Source organism: Marmota monax, unplaced genomic scaffold, assembly GCF_021218885.2.
Source record: "Marmota monax isolate L192 unplaced genomic scaffold, Marmota_monax_Labrador192_F-V1.1 WCK01_AAM20220418_F8-fsc00061, whole genome shotgun sequence".
Lineage (NCBI taxonomy): Eukaryota > Metazoa > Chordata > Mammalia > Rodentia > Sciuridae > Marmota > Marmota monax.
Genome location: NW_026695230.1, coordinates 11,919,349 through 11,943,435, shown reverse-complemented (window position 1 = coordinate 11,943,435; position 24,087 = coordinate 11,919,349). Strand labels below are relative to the sequence as shown.

At 45.5% G+C, this 24,087-nt stretch overlaps 1 protein-coding gene across 1 annotated transcript in view; it reads left to right on the top strand.

Annotated features, from left to right (window-relative positions):
• The window catches only part of Spon1 (spondin 1), a 275,932-nt gene that overhangs the window by 231,654 nt on the left and 20,191 nt on the right, over nucleotides 1-24,087 (top strand). Inside the window, exon 7 of the mRNA XM_046438224.2 lies at nucleotides 17,933-17,997. Coding sequence (XP_046294180.1) covers nucleotides 17,933-17,997 — 65 coding nt within the window. The remainder of the gene's footprint in view (nucleotides 1-17,932; nucleotides 17,998-24,087) is intronic.

Genomic DNA, 24,087 nt, shown 5'->3' with positions numbered 1-24,087 from the left:
CACGTCTCATCTTATGGAAGGGGACATACATGCTCCCTGCTCCTTTGAGGAACCCAGCATCCAGCCATACCAGCCTGTGACCCTGGTGTCAGCCATCACCAGTGGTCTGTCTAGTCATTCCCAGCCCTCTGAAGATTTTGGCCCTGGGGTCACTGTCCTGTCCCCACATCAGCAGCATTTACTGAGAATAAAACCATACCAGCTCCTAGGACCACTAGCATCATGTTGGTGCCCTAGGTGTCTTATTGTCCTGTCAGTCGGGGACTCAGTGACAGGTGATACAATGGCCTAAGCCCATTTTAAAGGAACAAATCTGATAAAGCTTTGTGCATGTCCAAAAATTTTTTTCAAACTATGCTTTTTTCTGATGATAACTTTTCAGAATCTCTCTCATTTTGTACATGCACCACTACCTCCATCAGCATCTTAAGCCAGATCTCCTCGGGCTGTGACAGGTGGCAGAGGCCATACATGGCAGGGACTGGCTTAGGAAATCAATGTCCTCATAGGCCACACTTTATTATCTTCTTCCTGAAGTGTCTTAAAATCTTGAGACACACGTCAAAGATTTCCATATGCTATTCCATTGACCAGAACCAACTTGAGGACATTTTTAAAACTATAGAATTCTGTGCCCAACCCAAAGATTCTAATTCAGTCACTCTAAGGTCGGGCCTGAACATAAAGTCTTAAAATGTCTCCAACCAATTCTAAAGCACCACTGATTTGGGGAGCACTGAGACACAGCACAAAGTAGATGACGTGAGTCCTTCCTCATCTGTATATTCATCAGAAAAATACCTTCAGCCTCAGCCAAGGGCTTCCTTTTCCACACCAGTAATGTGCTACTAAATGTTCAACTGTTGTTTTTTGAATAAGAAAAATATTTTTTAAAAACTCTGTTTTATAGTGTTTCCCAATTTCCCTGGTGTAAATACACCCACCATGACCTCACCTCGCCCCACTCCTAATCCATGATAGTCCCTGGACATAGCTTATTTTTTCTTCTGTCTTCTGTCCTTTGTCTCTTGAGAATTTCCAAAGCCAGGTGCCCTGCCACTGGTCCTTATCTGGGTCACAAAATAACCAAGTGACAAAATTAAACATAACAAAAAACCACTGGGGAGTCCAGCTCCCTTCTGCACCACTGAGGATCAGCAGTTAGTCACAAATGACAAGCTCTTTCATCTGGCTCCAGTCTGGCAAGAGACCGGGTGGAGAATTCTCTCTGAGTTTCATTTTCCTTATTTCTCTGAGCCACTTCTGGCAGGAACATTATAAGCAAATCAAGTTTTGATCCGTTGAAGACTATTTGAAGGTTCTGGGAGGTGCTGCTGATTCTCTCATTTGTTAAACATTTATTTAATACTTCTCTTGTGCCAAATCCTGTATTAGACAGTGGGGAAGAGGTAGACAGAGAGGAGACAACCTGAGTTTGTCCCCTTAAAGCCCTCAGAGTGGGAGAGGGGGGTGAACCGTATGATAGGGGATGGGGACAGAGGCCAACACGGGGCACTGGGAAGCACAGTGCTCTAACTGAGAGGTCAGGAAGGCCTGGATGCACAGGACATTAGGCATTATCTAGGTGAGGCAGGGCATAAAGCCACCTCAGGGAGAGGGTGGCTTATGCAAAGGCACAAAAGCTAAAACTGTGATCCCTCAGATTTGGGGATGTGAATTGTAAGCCAGGTCATTTCACTCACAGCAGGGCAGACTGCAGGAAGGACTACAGAGTCCAGGCTCCCGTTATCATTGGAATTAAGCTGCTTTTGTGATTTTAGAAATGTCACACTCAGATACACCAAAGTGTCTTTTTTTCAACTTAAAATGAATAAGTAACAGTGGTTATCTGTGGGTGGCGAGATTATAAATTGTTTTCATAGGATTACTTTTGCCTAGCTCTGTTTTCAAAATGTTCTACAATGAACACATTTTGTAATAAGGAAAAATCCATTATAAAAATGCGTAAAAAAAAAAAAAACATGATTTCCATCAAAACAGCAATCCTTTCCTTACTACCTGAGAAAGGAAACTCTCACCTGAATTACAAATGGGGGAAATTTTTGTTGATAGGATCCAACTTTAAATTTCTAAGCGATCTATTTTGTTCCTATTGCTTAAGGAGATGGTGCGATGGCAGGGAAGACAGACTGAAGATGTGTGAACAGTCTTGAAAAATAATAGTCACTTTTATTGTTATAGCTTCAAGCATGATTATTTCCATGATTTATATTTCAGGAAACTTTCAAGTACAGGAAAATTGTCCAATAGTTAGAGATGATTGGATTATCGATGTTGTCTTTTGAAAGAAAATAAAACATCTTATCGAGAGAGTTCCAAGTGACAAACATCACCATACTCAGCCTGCATTGTAAAAGTCAGGGAGGGGACATTCAAGATAATGAATAAATATAAGGAATTGAAGGTAGGCCCTGGTTTAAGTAAGTGGTGTTTTATAAGAACTACAGACAGGAGCCTGACAACTGTGATTTCCAGGCCTAAATGAAATATTCATGAGATAATACATTTTTATGTACCCTTAGCCCATCTTCTTGAGAGGTGGCATCTTGGTCACTGTCTCCCATTTGAATTTTTCAAAGAAAGTAATGATAATGACAATAGTTCACATAGTTTCATGATTCATATAGTGTTTTGACATTTGATCTTCACGACTTTAAGTGTTAACTTTAGTTCCATTTTAGAGGTGAAGAAAGTGGGGCATGGAGGAGCTTACTGACTGGCCCAAGGTCACACACCAAGGACATGGAGAGACAGGATCAGGTCAGCTCTTCAGATTAGACTGGGAATTCCCCTCCACTCCTCCCTTCTCATGACTAGTTTCATTTCATTTTCACTAGTCTCATTAACTGTAAGGGCAAGTGGGGCTCATAGGAATTATATTAGTTTCTGTTGCTGTCACAACAAATTATCACAAATTGGTGGCTTAAGACAATATAAATTCATTCTCTGATAGTTCTGGACGTCTGAAGTCTAACCGTCCTACAGAGCTACAATCAAGGTTTTGGCAGAGCTGATTCCTTCAGGAGGCTCCAGGAGGCCTCTTCTGGCTTCCAGCTTCCAATCAGTGGCTGCTGGCAGTCCCTGGCTTGCGGCCACATCATTTCAACGTCTACTTCCATCTCACATTGCCTTCACTTCTTCTGAGGCCAAATCTCCCTTGCCTCCCTCTTATAAGGATGCTTACATGGGCCCACATGGATAATCTAGTTGTCCCCATCTCAATATCATTAATCTAATCATATTTGAAAAGTCCTTTTAGAGAAATAAAATATAATTCACAGGATCCAAGGGGTAGAATGTGGACATCTTTGGGAACCCATATTCAGCCTACTTATTTTGTTTGTTGAATGGTCTCTAAATGTAGAGTTCCCTGAATTTAAATTTAGGTCTTAACTCTTCATAGTTTTTTGTTTTGTTTTGGTTTGGTTTCTTGTAATCTTTCATGTTTGTGTGCCGTGGGGCTTCAGCATTTGCTGGCTTGCTAGCTTATAAACAAATTAAATTCTGATCCCCCTGTTGGAAGTAACTTACCTGAAATCCCATACTCCTGCTGTCTGTCAAGGATGGATGCAAGTAGCTGGCTTTTTCCAAGCCAGGCTGGGAAGAGCCTGAAGAGAGGCATATTCTTTACTGTTAGTGCTGTCCCACCTGCTACCATTTATTCAGCAATTATTAGTATCAGGAACTGTGAGAGCATTCCACTTTCATTGCTTGCCAGCTCATTTGTATCCTGCAACAAGCCTGTAAGGTAGATACCATTATCCCCATTTTACAATGGAGAAAACCAAGGCTCAAAGACATTAGTAACAAGCCCAAGGTTACATAGTTAAACCACGGACTCCTAATACCATGCTCTACAAAATTGGGTAATTCCCAAGCCTGAGTCACAGAGGGGGCCTATTTTAAAGGGCAAATACAAGCTCACAATCTCCCAAGGTTATGTTATAATTACTTTCACCATATTATTATTATTTACATATGTGCACAGATAATTAGATATTAACTCCTATGCTTATGGCTCTCACAAGACTATAAAAGCAAAATAATAATATTAAGAATAACATAAATAAAACTACAAACCTTTAAAATGCTAATTCAGAGGATTACTTTAATGTAGAAGGTGATGCTGTGTTGTGGAAATTACATGAAATTCTCATAACCTGGAGGCAGTGCTGACCACCTGGCCTGGAGCCTTCAGCCTTTGGTGCCTGGACACCAGGGTGCTTTGTGCTAACTCGCCTCTCCCACCGGTCTCCCAACCACTGCCACGCTCTTCACACAGCAACACACATATCCTTTGGGCTTCACCTGGTGAGACTGACATTGATTTTTTGACTCTGCCTCTCTTTTCTTCCCCTAAATATAACTGTCGGGTGCTCTGAGAGGCAGACCCCAAGTCCAGATTCACTGCAGGGAGTTATCAGAGCATGTTCTTTGGAGCCACTGCTGAAGGAGGGCCGAGAAGGAAGCAGGAAGGTGCGGAGGGAGAAGTTGGGTCCCTGGGAAGGCCTCTGCCAACTCGCTTTGCTGGAGTGGCTTCTGCCAAGTCCTCTGTTGGAGTAGCCCTGGTTTAGGGGTGACCCGTTGCCCCTGGATGATCACTGGGTATGGGCCATCCCTGAAGGAGAGGGAAAGTGGCCTCACATGAGGCAGTTTTGTTTTGTTTTTTTAGTTGTTAATGGATCTTTATTTTATTCATTTATTGATATGCAGTGCTGAGAATCGAATCCAGTGCCTCACACATACTAGGCAAGCGCTCTACCACTGAGCCACGACCCCAGCCCGTCATGAGTCAGTTTTATTCAGCCAAAGCAGGAGACTGACAGCTAAGAGCCATCTTTTCGCATTGTTCCTCCATCTGAAAAGAGACATGGGCAGCAGCGGTGTCCACCATCCTGGCCCACAATAGAATTGTGTGGGGCACCAGTAGGATGTTAACAATGGCAGACTGGCTACTGAAATTGCCAGGGGGTCTTTGGTAAGAAAATCTTTGCGATGATCCATAATATCCTTACACTGATTTTTTTTTAAATTCTCACAAAAATATATAATTGTGTAAATTCCCACAGGGATCTACAGAGACCTTAATAATATGCTCTCAGACCCCCAGGGTGCCTCAGACTGGCTTCTGAGAAAGGAGAACATTAGGAGACATCTCCTCTCATTCCCTCTGCTGTGAATCTGTATAAACCTGAGAAGCATCCACGGCATGACGGTCACAAAGCTTTATGAGGACTTCCTTGGGTCCTGGTCATAACAATTTCCAGATCCTCTCACAATGTGCATAGAACATTTGGGGATAGAAACTTTCCTTTAGGGAGCATTCGTGCTCTGGATTTGATCAGGTGCATATTATGAGCCTTGCTAGTTGTGTTCTGGAGGGAAAGATACCCAAGTGGACAAATACCCAAGCAAATTATAGGGCAGCTTGATTGAGGTCATGGGACAGGATGATTGGAGAGTCAGGGGCATTGTGAAGGTTTACCAGAAGAGGAGTACTGAGGAGGCAAGAGATAAAGGCAGAGGGATCCAGCACAAAAGCACCTTGGGCATGACGTGTAACGGGTAAGGTGAGAGATTTACTGAAGGCCGGGTTGGGCAGTAGTGAGAACGACACCCCCTGAGAAGGACAGGTAGAATCTGCAGTCGTGACTAAGCCATCAGAGCTGTGCTTCTCGGTGCCATTCTCCTGGCCCTTTCCTTCCGTTGTCTCATCTTATCCTCATGCATAATCGTGAACCCACTAGAAGACAATGCCACAAGGCAGGGATGGTGTCCTTGTCTACTGCCCAGTGCCCAGTGTCCAGAACCTGGCCCATCAGGTGGTTCAGTAAATGTGTTTCCCAGATAGGGAATCAGGCTCAGGGTATAGCAACTGTCTCAAACTTGCCCACAGCACAGGGGGCCCAGCCTCCTCTGCCTGACTGCACCACACTGTTCCCTAACTCCTTCTCCAGGATGCTGCAGTGATAACCAAAAAGAGGATTTTACACTCAGGGAAACTTCTGTGACCACAGGAATGCTGGAAGAGGCCAGCTTGTGTGTGCATGAGATCTCAAATTCCTAGCAGGGACATAATTTTAGTGTCAGCCAGCAACAAAATTTCTCTTATTATCTCCCAAATCTCTCCTCAAATGTGTGGGGTCTCAGGAATGGAAAGGGTTGAGCTTCTACAGCTTATAAGAGCTGTTACTTTGCATTTAAATGGCAGCATTTAAGAAAGCAGCATTCCCAGGAACCTTATTTGCTACTAATGTGCTGAGTACCTTAAGACCCGCTTCCCCGTCCAGGTCATTTGGAGTTTCATTACTTAATAATTTGAAAGCTTTTTATGGAAATCAATGGATAAACGGAGATGATGAAGCGAAATGTTCTTGTATTTAAGGACCCAGCAAAACAGGCTGCCGGTACCCAGGTCAGATGCTCCTGAGTGGAGAAAGAGAAAAGAAAGAGATCTTCAAGCAGATGAATTCTCATTTCTTTTGAAACTGCTTTTATTTTAAAGATACTCTTTGCCTAACAAAGCCTAACAGGCTTTGAAATTGTCAAGTAAAGAACCCACGGGCTGTCTTCCGAATTCCGGGCCCTGCAGCAGCTCTCCTGTCCCCTCTGCCCCCACTCCTGGCCGCTGCGTGGGCTCCAGCCCCCCAGCTCTGCTCCCTCCCCAGCCTCGCACAGTGCCCAGCTCCAACCTTCGTCACTGTCTTTCTCTTTCCATATTTGTTCAATGGCGATGTGGTTCGAAATTCAGAAGATACACAAGGGTACACAGGGCAATGTCTCAGCCTTCTCTTTGCTCCCTGTCTACTGGGTTCCCTTCCCTTGGGGCAACCTATTTTTTTTTTCAATCTCTTAAAATTCCTTCCAGAGATATTTTATGCACTAGAAACAGACACACACACACACACACACACACACACACATACACACCCCTGTCATTATCTCCACCATGTCTTTGCACAATGGTAGGTAGATTACTACACAAATAGATTAGTATGCAAACCCTTCTGTACCTTGCTTTATAAATTTAATATGTCTTAGAGAGAATGTCATTTGTGATGACTCTTCTAATGATGAAGCCAAAGACCATCAAGGTGAAACAAAAAAGATACAAAAGTACAGGTGGTGAGTGTGTGTGTGTTATGTGTGATGGCTACAATCTCAATGATGTGATGAAGACATAATAATGAATATAGCAATTGATGACAGCTGCCAAATAAAGATGATAGGATTTGGGGTAATATATTCTCTCTCTCTCTCTCTCTCTCTCTCTCTCTCTCTCTCTCTCTCTCTCTTCCCCTAAAATGTTTTATTTTAATTCTGAAAACCTCCTTTGAGGACGTAAGGTGTATTCTCATCTTGGTAGAGTTCCCTGGCCTTTTTCATTTGCATTGTCATCTCTATCTGTAAATACTTGACTCCCTTCCTCCATGAAGCCTTCCCCCACCACTCCACTTAAAATCGCAACATTTCTCCCTCTCCCTCACCCTGGCCTTGCCTCTCGTTTTCCCCTGCTTTATGTTCCCCAGAGAAGCAATCAACTGTGACATAGTATGTGCTGTAGTTTGGACCTGGAATGTCCCCCGGAGGCCCATGAATTAAAGGCTTGGTCTCCAGCCTGTGGCTCTACTGGGAAATGGCAAAACCCTTAGGAGATGGGGCCTGGTATAAGGAAGTTAGGTCATTGGGTTGTGTCCTTGAAGGGGATATTGGATCCCTGGCCCCTACCAGCCTCTCCCTTTTGCTTCTCGGCCACAGTGAAGTGAACAGGCCTCCTCTGCCACATACTCCCACCATGCTGTAGTGAGCATCAGGGCCTAGAAACCTCTGGAGCTGAGCCACAGTAAGCCTTGCCTCCTTGCACTCCTCAGGTATTTTGTCACAGTGACAGAAAACTGACTCACACTGTGTAACCCTCCCTTTGTTTATGGCTGCCTCCGCACTGTAACCAAAGTTTTGCAAGGACACGCCTGGGAGTCTCGTTAGGGACTCCATCAGTAGCTGCTGGGTGAATGCCTCTTTGCTGGTTGGCCCCCACAATGGCAGTACCCACAGGCGTCTGCAGCAGGTGGTGCTCTCTCCCCTCCTGTGTTCTTGCAAGGCTGGAAGGCCATCTCCCCGCCCCCCAGAGTCTAGGTCTGGCACTCACCTCTTCTCCCCTCCTCGAGACTTCACTTCGGCTAGGGCACACCCCCTCTCTGGCCCTCTCTGCTTCCCTTCTGTGTGGGATCCCACTCTTGGACATACAAACTCACCCAGATGTCACTCATCTTAAAAAAAATAAAATAAAATACCTGTCCTTCCTGCTACTGCCCTTTTTCTTGACTTAGCTTCACAGGAACCTCCACAAGGAGAACTGCCTGGCCTTGCTGACTGCACTGCTCCACCTTCTTGCGGCTCCTGAACCTGCTTCCGTTGTCTTTCAGCACAGGTGTCCGCCTGTTTCCCTGGCCTTTTCTTCAGGGGTTGCTTGGCTCTTCCTCCATCCTCCTCTCTGCCTCCTCTCACTCCCAGACAAGCTGCCCTGTGACTCCACCACCTCCCTGCTGATAACTAAATTTTCTATCTCCAGCCTAGACTTCTCCCTTGAGTCCAGCCTGGTGTACCCAGCCGCCTCCTGAACACCTCCCTTTGGAGTCATCCTTGAGCCCTCCTGCTTCACACCCCACGTCTAATCCATCCTCAGAGCCCGCTGAGTCTCCTTGGACACACATATATCTGGCATTTCATGCTTCTCAGCCTTCTATTGCTCTTCCCTGTACAGTGTCACCTACCTGATCCCTGCATGGCTTTCTGCAAATATCTCTGTTTCCCCTCTTGCCTTACTACAGTTCACTTTCCCACAGCAGCCAGCAGAATCCCCCTACAAATGTCAATCACATCACATAACTCTTCTGCTCATGAGCCCCTTGCTGGGTCCCCATCCCATTGCACTCAGAATGAGGGACCCCCGAGGACCACTTAGGACTCCCCTGGGAGGGCAGCAAAGGCCAGAGGCTTTACTAGCTTGTCATAAATTAATTGTTTAATTCATTCATTCATTCTTCATCCCTTAAACATTCCCTACAGACCTCCCACAAGTCAGGCTGGTGCTGGGGATACAGGGAGGACAAGTCCACCTCTGGCTTTAGAGGTAGGACATGTCCTCAGGATGGAGGATAGAGATGGAAAAACAGCAAGGAGACCTCTAAGACCACAGATGTGCTCCCAGGGGAGGGAGGCACATCAGCCTGGCCCGCCCTGGCTCATCCTCCCCAGGCTCCTGTCTGGAAGCAGATGGCTCCTGCTTAGCACCTTCTCTCCTGTTCAGATTTGGCGTCATTTGTAGGATGTTGGACTCTCCCCAATGCCACTCTCTTCTTACTTCTCTGTGCTTTTTACTTCTTTTTTTTTTTAATTTTTTATTGTTGGTTGTTCAAAACATTACATAGTTCTTGACATATCATATTTCACTGCCAGGCTCTGGCTTGGGCACTCAGGGTTTCCTAATCACTAGAGATAAGATAAAAGGTGGAGAAGAGCTGTGGAAGAGCAGCCAGAGACTGGAGATGGGAGACACATCCTCCTGATCTCTTCAGATTCAGATCAGAAGCAGGCTTTGGTGGACATTAAAAGGATACAATAAAAATCCAGAAAAGGAAGTTAGGCCTGAGATGGTTCTTCAATAACCAAGGGACAAACTAACTCAGGGCCTGTGACTGATGCCATTACAGAAGGGCATGGGGTGGTGCAGGACCTCAGAGCTTACCCCCCACCACAGCCAGTGGTGGCTAGAGGGACAGTGGGGAGGCCAGAGCAGCTCTGAGGGCCCTTCCGCTCCAGCTTCAGAAACACCAAGCTGCTTCCACAAAGCCGTCTCAGGAGAAAATTGTTATCTACAAGCATTATGCAATTTTCCCATTGGAATTACAGGCTGTGTTTGAAAAGAAATAAAAAGAAATTGAATTTGAAATGCTTCTGTGCAAACGCATCCTATTCTTGTGGATCTGTTAATGGGCTTCAGATACCTTCTGTGGCTTTGAAATAGCTGATCAGACAGCAGCTTGTGATGGCTTCCCAGGGGACAAGGCTTAGAACGGGCACTTACACACAGCCAGCAGGCTGCTTGGATGCCCTCCTGAGGCAGACCCAGAACCCATGAGCTGGGACCGTGGTTTCTGACGTGATCTCTGCATGGCTTCCCTTCTCTCTCCTTCTCCAGCCTGACAGCACTCACGGTTCTGGGGCTTGTGCTCTCACCTGCTTCTCTGGTGCTCTCCAGATAATGCCCAGGTCAATATCATGTCACACATCTCTCGATCCATCCTAAGCCATGTAGTGCAGGCAGGTTGAAGCTCAGAAGGACACCAGCCCCTTCCTGGTCCTACCCTTTCATTCATTCAATAAATATTGATGATGTGCCTTCTCAGCAAGGATCTCAACATTGATAGTACAGCAATGAACAAAATGGACCAAAAATCCTTGCCTTCCTCCAGCTCCCAGTCCAGCAGGGGGCAAGAGGGTTGATAAAATATAATAAGCAAGCCAGGCACGGTGGTGCACACCTGTAATAGGGCTGGGGATGTGGCTCTGTGGTTGAGTGCCCCTGAGTTCAATCCCCAATACCAAAAAAAAAAAAGTAATAAGCAGCATAAACAGTAAATTGTGTGGAGAATAGGTATTCAGATACAGGGAGGGGGTGCTGGGTTAAGGAGGGGACAGGTAACTGCTGTGGTCATCAGAGGACTCACTGAAAAGGTGACATTTGAGCAAAGACTTAGATGAGACAAAGGATCAGATGCTCTGATATCTGGGACAACAAGCCTTCCAGGTGCGGGGAACAGCAAGCACAGTGAACCTGGCATGTCTGGAGAAAAGTAAGAAGTCTGAGATGCTGAGACAAAGGGGGTGAAGGGACCAAGAGTAAGAGATGAGGTTAATGAAGTCATGGGGTTGGAAAGAGCCTTGGGGGCCATCACAAGGCCCCCATGTATTATGAGAGGCAAGGCCAGTGGACAAGTTTGACCAGAGGAATGTCATGATATGGCTATTGCATGAAGGGAAGCCTGGAGGAAGGTGTATTAGTCTGCTTTTCATTGCTGTAATGTAATACCTGGGGTGATTAGCATTATAATGAAAAGAGGTTTATTTGCCTCACAGTTTTGGAGATTGAAGGTTCAGCCTTGGATTAGGCTTCATTTTCTGGATTTCTATCATGTTCAGAAGGGTGCGAGCATCCGCTCAGTCCTGGCAAGGGCCCTTTCAGTAGCATGAGGTCATGGTAGATAGCAATGGAGGAGGCATGTGCAGGAGCCAGTGATCACACCTTGACCTGGGAAGCCAGTCTGGGCAGGGTCCCAATCTTTTATAACAGTCTATACCCAAGAACTAACAAGGGTCCCACAAGAAATGCCTTAGTCCTTTTAAAGGGCATGCTGTCAACTGACCTCCCACCTGGCTCCACCTCACAGGCTCCGCACCATCTCCCAACACTTCCCTGGGAGGCAAGCCTCCGACACATGAACCTTCAGGGGACACTCAGACCGCAGCAGAGGGTGAGAGGGGAAGCAGAGAGACCTCTAGGAAGTAATGACAGTGATCCAGGTGACAGTGGTGGCTTGGGCCAGGACGGTGACAGGCCAATGATGATGGTGAAGATATTCTGGAACCAGAGGTGACAGGTGTGCTGATGGGCTGGGTGTGGGGTGTGAGAAAGAGGTGTCAAGGACACACACCTGGAACAACAGCATTGTCATTTAATGGGACGGGAAGAAGGAGAGACGCTGGATTTGGGGAAGGGGAGACCGGGAGTGTGGTTTAAGTCCCACTGTCAAGTTCAAGGCATGAGTTAGGCATCCAGATGAAAACATCGGGCAGCTGGCATTCAAGTTGCAGTTCAGATGTGAAGTAGGGACAGGAGATTAAACTCTGGCTGTGTCCAACTGCTGGCGGTCATGGAAGCCAAAGGCTGGTCACCGCCCTGGGCTTTGGGACAGGTCACGGGTGAGCGTACAAGAGCAGTTTGGGAGGAGAGGAAAGTCCCAGTGACTTCATCTGAGCGTAGGGGACTGTCCGCCTGACTACCTCAGAGGGACACCGTGCAGACCACATGAGATCATGGGCAAACTGTAAAGTGCCACCAAAAATGAGCTGTCTGATCTTATTTACAATTTGAGAGACCCAGAGCCTGATGGGAGGCTACCGTTGAGCACTAGTGGTTTTAAAGGTGCTTATAGCCCTGTTATCACCTCATAAAATGGCTCATTTCCTGCTGCTCATCACCAGGACACTCATCAAGGGAGGGGAAAGTTACCTTCAGAGGTGGAAGCCATCTGGATTGGCATTTCTGTGGATGGTAAGTGGGAATTCTGGGAAAGGGCAGAAGCAAATAATGGACCTAACCGGTGCTCACTGAGATCCGTGTACCCTCCCAGAGGAAGCCAGGTGAGCCTGTGCCTCGACATAGAGCTCTCCACCAGGATCAGCCATGCTCTTGCTGACACACGAGGAACAGGAAGAATGTCAGGGGAGGTGGAAAGAGCATGAGTTTGGGGGTCAGACACACCGTCTTGGAATCATGGTTCCTGGGTGGTCTTGAATAAGTCACTTGACGTCTCTGAGCTTCAGTTTCCTGTCTGCAACAGCGAGGATAATAGCTATTACCAAAGGTTTCTGTAAAAAAAAAAAAAAAAAAGCACATGAGCTGTGTGCAGTGGCACACACCTGTAATCCTAGCAACTCAGGAGGCTGAGGCAGGAGGATCTCAACTTTGACGCCAGCCTTAACAACTGAGCAAGAGCCTATCTCAAAATAAAATTTTTAAAAAGTCGTTGGTGATGTAGCTCAGTGGGAGAGCACTTTAATCCATAGTACTGCAAAAGAGAAAGAAATAATCTCATAAATTAGAAAGCGTGTGCTGCAGGGGTGGGGTGGCTGTGTCTGCCTGGAATTGCACCTCTGCCTGGTCATCAGTTTCCCCCTCATTAGTAGTAAACAGTTTTCTCTCCAACTCTGTCTGGAAGCCTGTTCCTTCCCCTCTGTCATCAAAGCTGGTTCTCAGGACAGCATGAACTTCAACAGTAAGGTGAACACTGTCTGATGACCCTCCCAGAGTGGCTGCAATATACAGAACTCAGAATCAGCCAGGACATGCCTTGTGCTCAGCACAAGCATGAGAGATGGGACTGGTTCTCTACCTTTCCCCTCTGCCTGGGTTCTCTGGAGTCAGACCGAGGTTTAAACACTAGCTCAGCCTAAATTCACCATAAATTCAGTGAAATTAACTTGGACGAATAAAAGTGTTTCTAAGATTAAAAAATATGTATGTACCTGCCTTGCCAATGTGTTGTGAGGATTGAGATGCTATAGCTAGACAATTAGCAAGGTGCCTAACGCGTACATCTGTAACAGTTCTTTTTCTTATTTCAATCTGTTTCGATTCCTTTCCTTCCCTAATCAGGGAATCACATCCCACTTCTATTCCTGGGGGAAGAAAGCATGGAGAGGCTTCAGGCAAATTGGCTGAGCTCACTCCAAGACTGCATTCAGGGCAGCTTTGCCAGGAGCAAGGGACTTGCGAAGAGGAAACAGTTTTGCGGTTCACAACTGGAGGTTGAAGTCAAAAGATCAGGAGCCAGGAAGGTGCAGGAACAGGGAAGTCAAGGATCCAGGCAGGGAGGAGGTGACAGACTCCAGCAGTCTCTGGCTTGGGGCACAGCTGAGACGTTCAGAACCCTCCCTTACCGGGTACTGGCTTTGGAGTCCATAAGAGGGCCAGTGCAGGGTCAGGCTCCCTGCCCTGACCGGATCACATTCTCACTCTCTACTCTGCGTAGACTTGTATCACCTGACTCTGTCATTTCCACCTCCAGCCAGTCCCAGGCTTGTTGTCACTCTGCATGAACCCTCCTCACTCAGGATCGAACCTCAGATGGGGGCTGTGCTGTTCCCATTTGGCACAGTGTGTGTGTGGTACAAGTACAGCTGACACATCTTCCAATATGTTTTCCAAAAGCAAAATAAAAGGTGGACATAAATGACCTGTAGCTTCTTTTGGGTATTTAATTTTAATTGGCGTATCCTTGGGAAAGTGTTAACACCCTCCAAACAAGGCATGAACTGTGTGAATGCTTTGAAATACTTTGTTTGAAAAAGGTCCTATGGGAGATGTAAAAGGGCTCTGAGGATCCCTGGGAGATCCTATCTGTGCCTTAGAGACTTGTTAAAACAAGCTTTTCATTTAAGTCTAATGTGTGGATTGCTTACTCTGAATTTAAGTCCTCCATTCTTCAGAATGTAAAATGCCTGGTGCCCCAGCAGCCCCATGCAAGGCTTGCCCAGCTACAGAAGCCTCCCATAGATGCTCCCGGAAACTGATATCTTGTCTGTAAATGAGAGAAAGTTCTTTTGAGGTTTTGTGGGTTTGTAGCAGCAACTCCATTCTCCATTCTCTGTACCTGAACAGGGCAACTCAATTCTAATGCCTGCTCCAGCTGAGTGTCCCTCAGAATAAGAATGATGGCTAACACTGATGGAGCACTTTCTATGTGCCAGGCACTACCACCTCCTAAACTATGTAATTTAGTCTCCCGACAACCACACATGGATCCCATTTCACAAAGGAGAAAACTAAGAGGGGTCAAGAGACTTGCCAGAAAACACAGAACTAGTCAACAGTGCAGTCAGGATTTGAACTCAGATCTTAGGCCTTCAACCACTTTACTTTCCTGCTACTGGATTAATAAATACTAAAAGGATACACAGGATCCAGTGTGCCCAGAGTTGTCAGGACCTGAGCACACATACATTCTTACTGGTAGTATAAACTAGTATAGGCATTTGGAGGGCAATTTGGTAGGGCTTACCCTAATTTTAAGTTTCTTCATCCTTTGATCATTCCTAGCAATCAATGATGCAGGAAACTTTGGGTGTGTGAACAAAAAAATATGTACACAAATGTTCATAGAGACATCATTTGTGGAAAAAAAATATTAAACATCCACTAATAATGTTAGCTAAATGGAAAATACCCATGCTATGGAATTCCACCTGTACAATAACAATGGTGTTATTTGGTTTTTCAGCAATTTACAGGGCATCTGTGGCCACAAATAAACCAGACTCTCTCCGGTCTTGTATAACTTAGGCTGTATCAGAGAACTTTAATGTTCAACAACAACAACAAAAAAAACATAGTTTATTTTTGAGCAAATGTTCCAATATGCTCTTTTCCAATTCCACTGAATAATACAAAGGATCACAAAAAGCAATAATAAGCATTGATAAGACAGATGTTGTATAACCTGAATGAAATGACTTACAGCAGAAGCTGTAATGGCCACATATGTGGACTGCCCATCCTTGGAGACTGCACGGATCTCAAAAATGCAGATGGAATTTCATCACCATAAATAAACGCTAATGGAGGGTCTAAACTATTGTTGTTGTGTTATATACTGCAAAAGTAAAATCAATATGTCATTAGCTGGAACCTGAAAACCAAGATTTAATTGTAAACCAAGGTGAATCTGCAGGGCTAGCTCAGTGGCCACCTCAGCTCACTCACATTGATTTTATTTTTTAGTGAAGTATTTCTTCAAGGGCAAAAGGAACGTCAGCAGACAGCATCTCATTACTTGGATCTCATTTCATTTTTATGTCTTCACCTGTCTTGCCATAATTTGAAGATTTCCAATACTTCAAAAAAATTCAGTGAGGAACTATGATATTTAGTATATATTGTAAATGGCCTTCGGTATGTACTGATGGAAATGTTCTCGTGATATGGTACTAAGGAAAAATGCTAAAGTCGTGGTGCAGAACAAGATTTTCAGTATGATGCAATTTTTTCATGGGAAAAGCTACATATAGTACATACGCACACACCCACAGAGTTGTGTAAGCATAGTAAAAGGTCTGGAAAGACACATACCAAACTGTAATATTCTGGAGAAGGAGAAGGAAACAGAAGGCAGGATAGATGTTGATAGAATGTGCCCAACATTTACATTGTGTGCTGCTTCAATGCTAATATTTTCTACAATAAGTGAACATTCTTCTGGAAAATCAATGAAAAAAAATGTAGACCAGAGCTCAATGATGAGGGCCACATAGGAAATCAGAAGTGATCATGGAAGTTGTAGGGAGCCCTTGGTGGCTTTGGGTTGGGAATGGGTATGATCAGATTTATGGACACAAGCACAGAAGGTCTAGTGTGATGGGGTGGAAGCTGGAGGAAGGTGGTGTCACCCCGTGTCAGGATCAGGGAGTAGCAGATGTGTACTGAACCTAGACAGGACCTACTGGGAAGGAGCAGGGTTCTGGGGTCAGACGAAAGAGTCCATGTGAGACATGGAGGTTCTGGAAGATGCAGAGCTAGCATTCAGGAGATTGCTCCTGTTCCACATGATTTCATGGTAAACACCTTCTGTCAGTCACTTCTCAGATACCAACTAGGAAGAATCCACAATAAACAAATAATTCTTCCATGAGAAATGCAGCAACTCAGGTAGGGCTAGGAAATGTTTTTTTGTGTAGACCTATGAATGTGGGAATGTATATCCATCTGAAGGTTGTTTCCTCCAACCAAAGTGGGCACCCCAGGAAGCCTGCACTCAGCAGGGGGCTAGGAACTCTGCCAACGTGTTATGTGGGCCTGGCTTCTGCCCTTCTCCTCACCTGGCACTATCTACACAAGCCCAAGCCAAGCTGGATCTGGCTGTGCCCCCCTCCTCAGAGGCTCACCACCCAATGACTCCTTCCCTGGTGGCAGGAGAAGCACTTTGGACCAGAAGTTTATTTTATCATTTGGGGGCCTGGAAGACACCTCTGACCTCCTTTCTTCCAGTTACCTCAGGACTGTGGGTTTTTCTGAGCAAGTTACCCAACCAAGGGGAAGTGCACCAATTCATCCCAAACATGTTCTGCTGCCAGACACAGCTGGACTGGGGCATAGCCACATGAGTCTTTGTTCCCTGGAACTCAGGAATCTGTTCAGTTGGCAACAAAGCTCTTCCTTCCCCAGCTGGTGACATTCTGGAATTTTTTATACACAAAGGACAATGGTGTCTGAACACTACTGGGCCAGGCCAGGTGAAAGGGGAATCCAGAACCAGATGATCACTCTGGGAAAAGCCCCTGCCAAAGCTGAATTTGGGGTTCTGTAGGCCTTAAGCCTTGCAAACATCATGACGCCCTCCTTTCAGTGTGTAACTGAAAGTAAAAACCCATCCAAACCTCAAAATCAAGCAACATCGACAACGTTCAAATTTTTGCCTTATGGTGACCATATAATGCTTTCCTTCGAAGTGTTAATTATCAAATTCTTTCTCAAAAAGATGTTTTAGTTTCCCTATGCTCTAATGGTGCTCTACACCCTGTCCAAAGCAACAGAGAGCAGTATGTCATGAATGCAGCAAAGTATGTAGGGCTCAGGCTCTGTTCTGCCTTCCATGTCCAAGGAGGGGGTCTCAATAGCAGGAGAGTGACACTGAGAATGACAGTGCTTGGGTTCAAGTGTTGGCTGCATTGTGGCTCCTACTGACCCTGAAGCAGGCCCCAACTCACGCCTGGATGCAGAGCACTTGACTTGGCCCTTCAGGTTGGACATGATATGGAAATCTGGCTCATCCAGGCCAAGTCCAGGTCAAAGCTCCAATACCAGTGGGGAGGGAATGGACTGAGCTGGAGACCAAAGGTGTGGCTCAGTGGGCTCATCAGTGTCCAGGCTGCACCAGGCACAACTGGACATTCAGTCCTACCTCCTGGTGTTGCTGAGGCTCTGTGGCAAGATGGCTCCACAATTGTACAGGTAGAGTCTCTAGCAGGTGAGGGAATGGGGGTAGATGATGTCACCATGTCAAATTCCTCACATGTCGATGAATCCAGCTTTGTTCACTAAATATCTCTGGTTCTTTTTTTTTTTTTTTTCCAGAGTGATGAGGTCCTCACTGTCATCAAAGCCAAAGCCCAGTGGCCAGCCTGGCAGCCTCTCAACGTGTAAGTAGCACAGACTCTGGCCCCACCCTGCCCCATCCTGCCTTTGTAATGGAAGCCACCTGCCTAATGGCCACAGTGTTGGTCTGCTTTTCATCACTGTGTCAAATACTTGAAAGGAACAACTTAAAGGAGGAAGGACTTATGTTGACTTATGGTTTCAGAGCTTTCAGTCTATGGTTAGCTGGCTCCAAGGTAGAAACATCATGGTGGAAAGGTGTGTGGAAACAAACCTGCTCAGCTCATGAAAGCTAGGATACAGAGAGAGAGAAATGAAGGGACCAGGGACAAAATATAATCTCCATGGGTACACCCCCAGTGACCTTCCTCCTCAAAAAATGCCCTACCTGCCTAAGTTTCCACCAACTCCCAGTAGTCCGTTCTTTATTATTATTATTATTATTATTATTATTATTATTATTATTATTATGGTGGTGGTACTGGGGATTGAACCCAGGGCTTTGTGCATGCAAGGCAAGTACTCTACCAACTGAACCATATCCCCAGCCCTCAAATTATTAATCCATCAAACGAATTGGTCTGCTGATGAAGTTGGAGCCCTCATGATCCAATCATTTCCTAAAAGCTTCATCTCTGAACACTAATGCATTGGGAATTAAGCCTTTGACACATGAGAATTGGGGACATTCCAGATCCAAGCCATAATACCACCACATACCACTTGTGTCATTGGAGTAACAGCTATCAAGTGAGCAAGCAGGTGAGGTGCTGCCCATGTGCAGAGTATGAAGTGTGCCTCTACCTTCTCAGGAATGTAGGCTTGGTCTCTGCTTACCCCAGTGGCCCTCAGAGTGCATAGGTACACTCACTGTAAGCAAATAGGAACCATGGACATCCAGACTCACACCAGGTCCTATTCTCTATTCCTTGGAGATTTCATCTACCCTGGAATCTTTAGTGACCAGAGGTATGGTGACAATTCCCAAAATTAGCTTCCCCCAGTTAGATGTTTTAGATGGATGCATTCATGCATGCATGCATGCACATGCATGGATGCATGGATTGAGGGATGGATGGATGATAGACAATGGATGAATGGATGATGGATGGATGGATGGATGATGGATGGATGCATGATGGATGATGGACAATGGATGGGTGGATGGATGGATGTTGGATGGATAGATGATGGATGGATAGATGGGTGGATGATGGATGGATGATGGATGGATGGATAGGTAAGTGGGTAGATACATCTATCAGTATCTTGAACACCTCTCCTTGAACTCATCATGTTCAAAATGGAACCCATCACCTTCACATAAATCTGCTCTTCTTCATGTGGGGAAACATCAGTAGTACAGTGAGTCACGAAGTCCTATTGATTCTACATTTTTATCTCAAAAATCAGTCCTTACCTGGCCATTAGTTCAAACTACCATTTTTCTCCCCTGGACTATTTCACAACTCTTTCCTCTTTTATTATCTACCCTAATCTAATTTCTCATCAACACTGTTACTACAGTGATCTTTTTTTTAAAATTTTTTTCTTAGTTGTAGTTGGACACAATACCTTTATTTTATTTATTTATTTATTTTTATGTGGTGCTAAGGATCAAGCACCAGTGCCTTGCATGTGCTAGGCAAGTGCTCTACCGCTGAGCCACAACCCCAGCCCCCTACAGTGATCTTTTAAGAATCCAAACTGTTGTTCCTTCCTTTCTTAAAATCTTTCTGTGACTCTTATCCTCCAGGATCACGTCCACACTTAGTTCAGCTTCACAGGCTAATCATAACACGCTTCAGCCCGTCCTCCTTTTCCTATGGGCTCCCCACTGCACCTCTCTTTGGCCACCCTGTATGCTATGCAGTTCCTTGAATAAGTTTGATTTTCACTCATTCTTTAAAGATGCAAAGTCTGGAAGTTCCTGGTCAACTATCAGAAAATGGTTTGTGAATAATGGCTTGACTAGCCCCTCTATGGAGTAGTCTGCATCCACTAACCATGATATTAATGCAGACAGAAACAACATGGGGAATGTGTAAGATCTTGCTCACTGGCAGAAAAAGCAAATGCAAAATGATAGATCGGAAGTACAGGACATTAAAAGGAAGACTCCCCAGGGTGGGACTGCAGGAGCAGAGGGAGGAGGAGCACTCACACAGTACCATTTGGGAGCAGGGAAGCTGTTGCCAGGCACCTGGAACCTACCCACTTAACCATTCAGTGAACTAATGGTTCATCCCCTACTATGTACCCAGCCCTTTAGGCAGCTCCCAGTCTTTGGACCACCCAGCCCAGAAGGGAGACAATTAACAGAATTCTACCACTTCAAGTCCACACTTTGCATAAATCCAGATGGCACCATATACACAGAATGTATACAATATGATGTCACCATGGTAGCCCGGTACATTCCAGGGTTATCAGTTTTAGGATGAGGATATGAGCAGCTCTAGAAGCTCAGAGAAGGGGTGGAGAGAAGTCAGCAAAGGCTTTGTGCAGGAGGCACATGGTCGAGTCTGGAAGGATGCTCCTCACTCTGGTCAGGACCGGCCCAAGTCTGGGTGGCACTGAAGCAGTTGGCCATGAGTAGCCCAGCTGGCTGCAGGAGGCCTTTATCTTGCTGTGATCTCCAAGACTGGCTCTAAATCCTCTCTAAGAAAGTTCACACCAGGGTAATGAAAAAACCTCCCCAGCCCAGGAAATGCCTTTCCCTCCAATGAGAAGCAGGCTCTGCTTACCCTGAGTTCTCCCTGGTGGGTGGGCATTTGCCTGTCTCATCAGTGAACCACCAGAAAAAGCAGTGCAAACTCACAAGGGCCCTGGCTCCCTTTGCATAACCGACATCAATAAGCAATCAGGCTCCTGAATCCTGTTTGCTTACATCTCTCTTCAGCTTCTCCTGGCTCCCAGGCCCCAGGGCCTCTTGTGAAGAACCTCTCCAAAAAGACAGGGGCACAGGGTAGGTGTGATTTAGAGACATGTGGGCCACATTTTGTGGATGCCAATTTTTATACCACTAAGAAGGTCTTATAGCTTGAGGAACCTGGGTTCAGAAAAACGCCAACTACAAAGCACAGGGCATTCAGGAAGGAAAAAGGGAGAAAGGGAGAGAGAAAATAAAGAAAGAAACCTAGATGTGGTGGTGCACATCTATAATCCCAGCAATTTGGGAGTCTGAGGCAGGATGATTGCAAGTTCAAGGCCAGCCTCAGTCTCAAAAAATAAAAAGGGCTAGGAGTGTGGCTCAGTTGTTAAGCGGCTCTAGGTTCAATCCCTGGGGAGGGAAGGAAGGAAGGAAGGGAGGGAAGGAGGGAGGGAGGGGAAATCCTTTTATTTTAAGCATCTACTATGCACCCAAGTACCCTGGTAGGCACTTACATTTATTATCCCACTTAATCCTCATAGTAGCCCCATGAGGTAGGCCCATTTTACAGATGAAGTAACAGAGACTAAGAGTTTCTATGACAGATCCAACAGCATTATCTAGTTCCATCAAAAGTGGAACTAGAATTCCAGCCATATCCAGCTGACTAACTCTGATACCTTTACTATAACAAGGTCCCTTTGGTTAAATAATAACTCGTTCCTTTCCTCAGTTTTTAATGAATCAAGAAATATCTATCTTCCAACCTGATCAGCACGAAATCAACCATGTGGCCACACTGAATTGTCTGGCTCCAGCCTCAAAACAAAATGGAACAAAATCTTGACTTTCACTTACCCTGTTTCTCATCAAGGATGACTGAGATGTTTCATTCATTCAATACTTATTGAAAGTCTTGGAAGAAAAGTACTATGCACAGTGCTTAGGGATACTACAGTGAGCAGAATTCCTCGTGGAGCTCACAGTTTAGTGGGGAGACATTTACTCTATGATCACACAAATAAATGACTGTGAAGAAAAGCATAAGGTACCTTGAGAGTGTGTGACAGGGACCCTGACTCAGCAGGGGCACAGAGCTGGTCAGAGCCCTCCAAGATCTAATGAACCAGTAGGAGTTAGGTAGGTATAGAGGCAAAATGAAGGGGGAATATTCTCCAGACAGAATGTCACGTGCAAAGGCCACATATTAGGAAGAAGCGAAGCATATTTAAGGTACTAAGTGGCTTTGTACTGGATCCAGAAATCAAAGAAGAGCTTGGTGTAAGGCCAAGTCATGCAACACTAATTTTTGATTTTTATATTAAAAGTAATGGAAAATCATTGAAGAGTTTTAAACAGAAAGATGATACAATCAGATTTGCATTTAAAAAAAAAAAAGCAATAACAATACTCTGGATCCAATGTGAAAAGGTAGATGAGATGAAACCAGTGGAGAGGCAGTTGCAGAGAGAGGATTAATCGTGACTTCCAGGGCATGGTGGTGGTGGTGATGGAAATGGAAAGAAGTGCAGAAATGTGAGAGATGCAGGTAGGAGGTAATACTGACAGACTGCGGTAATGGGTTAAACAGAGAAGGTGGGAGAGACACAGCGATCCAGATGTGACTGGCCTAAGGAATTTGTGGTGCCATCCATAGGACTAGAAACATTAGGTAAGTCTGATGGGAGCACCAAGTGACTGACTGAGCTACATTGTTAAGATGTCTTGATATCCAGGTGGAAGTATTGAGTACCCAGTTGGCTACATAGCTCTGAATCTCAGGGCAAGAATTCCATGCTGAGAAATAAAATTAGGAGTCATTGAGGAATGGGAGATAATCTATATGAAGGGCACAGATGAGACAGAACTTGAGAATAAGAGTCAAGGGCTTAGGACTGAGTCCCAAAGAGCTCTAGCGTTTCATGCTGTGGAGGACTTGCCTGCAAAGGAAACAGAAAAGGAAGAGCAAAGAGATCCAGAGGGAAGTTTGCAACCTGGAAGCCAAGGGAAGAGTGTTCCAGGAGAGCATTCAGCTAGGTCCAGTGCAGTGGAGAGATCGAGTAAGACAGGGCTGCAAGATGCTTCTTGGATTTGTCAACATGAAGGTCACTCTTGACCTTATAGAGAAGGCTTTCGGCTGGGGCACACGGGGAGGGAAACAGCACATCGTAGGTGAAGTGTGAACAGAAAGTGAGATCATGGAGTCGCCAAGCACTTCCATGAGGTTTGCTGTGAAAGACAAGACTGGGCTGGAGCTCCAAGGGGGTGAAAATCAATAGAACTCTGCCCACCACAAAGATGGGAGAGACTTTCTAAAAAATTGAAAGAAATCTTCTGGGACACATTTCCACACTTCGCTCATCCCTCAGACCCCCGGAGACACCAGTGGGAGAGAATCCATTGATGGCAAACACTCAGACCCCCCCCCCCCCGAAACACTCACATCCTCCACACTCAGAGCCACCAGCTTGCTGAGGGAGAGGAATTTTCCTTTGCTTTTCCTATACCCTAGGTTCCCCTTCCCTCTTCCAAATCTCATTAGGAAGTCAAATTAGGAAGCCTCCATGCAGCTAAGTTTTGTTTTGCCCAAACAGCCCTGCCCCTCCTCCCAGAGCCTACTCGATTGAGGTTAATGGGATTCCAGCCTCCCTAGGCCCAGTGGAAAGCCAGGGTGACCTACTTTGCGAGGTCCTGCCCGTTGAAACTGACTTGTTTTTCAATGATCTTCATCTTTATCCCCAGCACCACTTCTCAAAGGACAGCCATGAATGAACAAATTAGTTGCTGACTTGTTTAGCTCAATAAATCAAGCTGTAGCTCCGACAGCCCAACCCCAGGTAGAGACAGGAAAGACAGATTCTGAACAAACTGCACATCCTTCACTAGTTCCTCTGGCCCTGAAGTGGAAAATGCCCAGGTTTCCTGCAAATCAATTCTGAATTTCCATCACCCAGTTCCTCCAGTGTGGTCTGAGCGCTAAGAATTATTGGAATTCTTAAAAATACTTACTTCCTTTCTTATAATGAATCTTGGAAAGGACTGCAGTCTCTTAAATTATTCCCAGGAACTCCCCTTAATGAACATTTTATTAGTCAATGTCCCTATGTGTGAGGTCAGTGGAGTAGAGACATGTTCACCTTCTCCAGAAATCCAAAGCCACCCTTGCCCAAGAGGCCAGAGACATCTTTCTCTTAAATCCAAACTGGGAGTTCCAGGGCCCTCCCTGCCTCCTGCAGCATTCCATGTCTCCAGGACAGAAAAG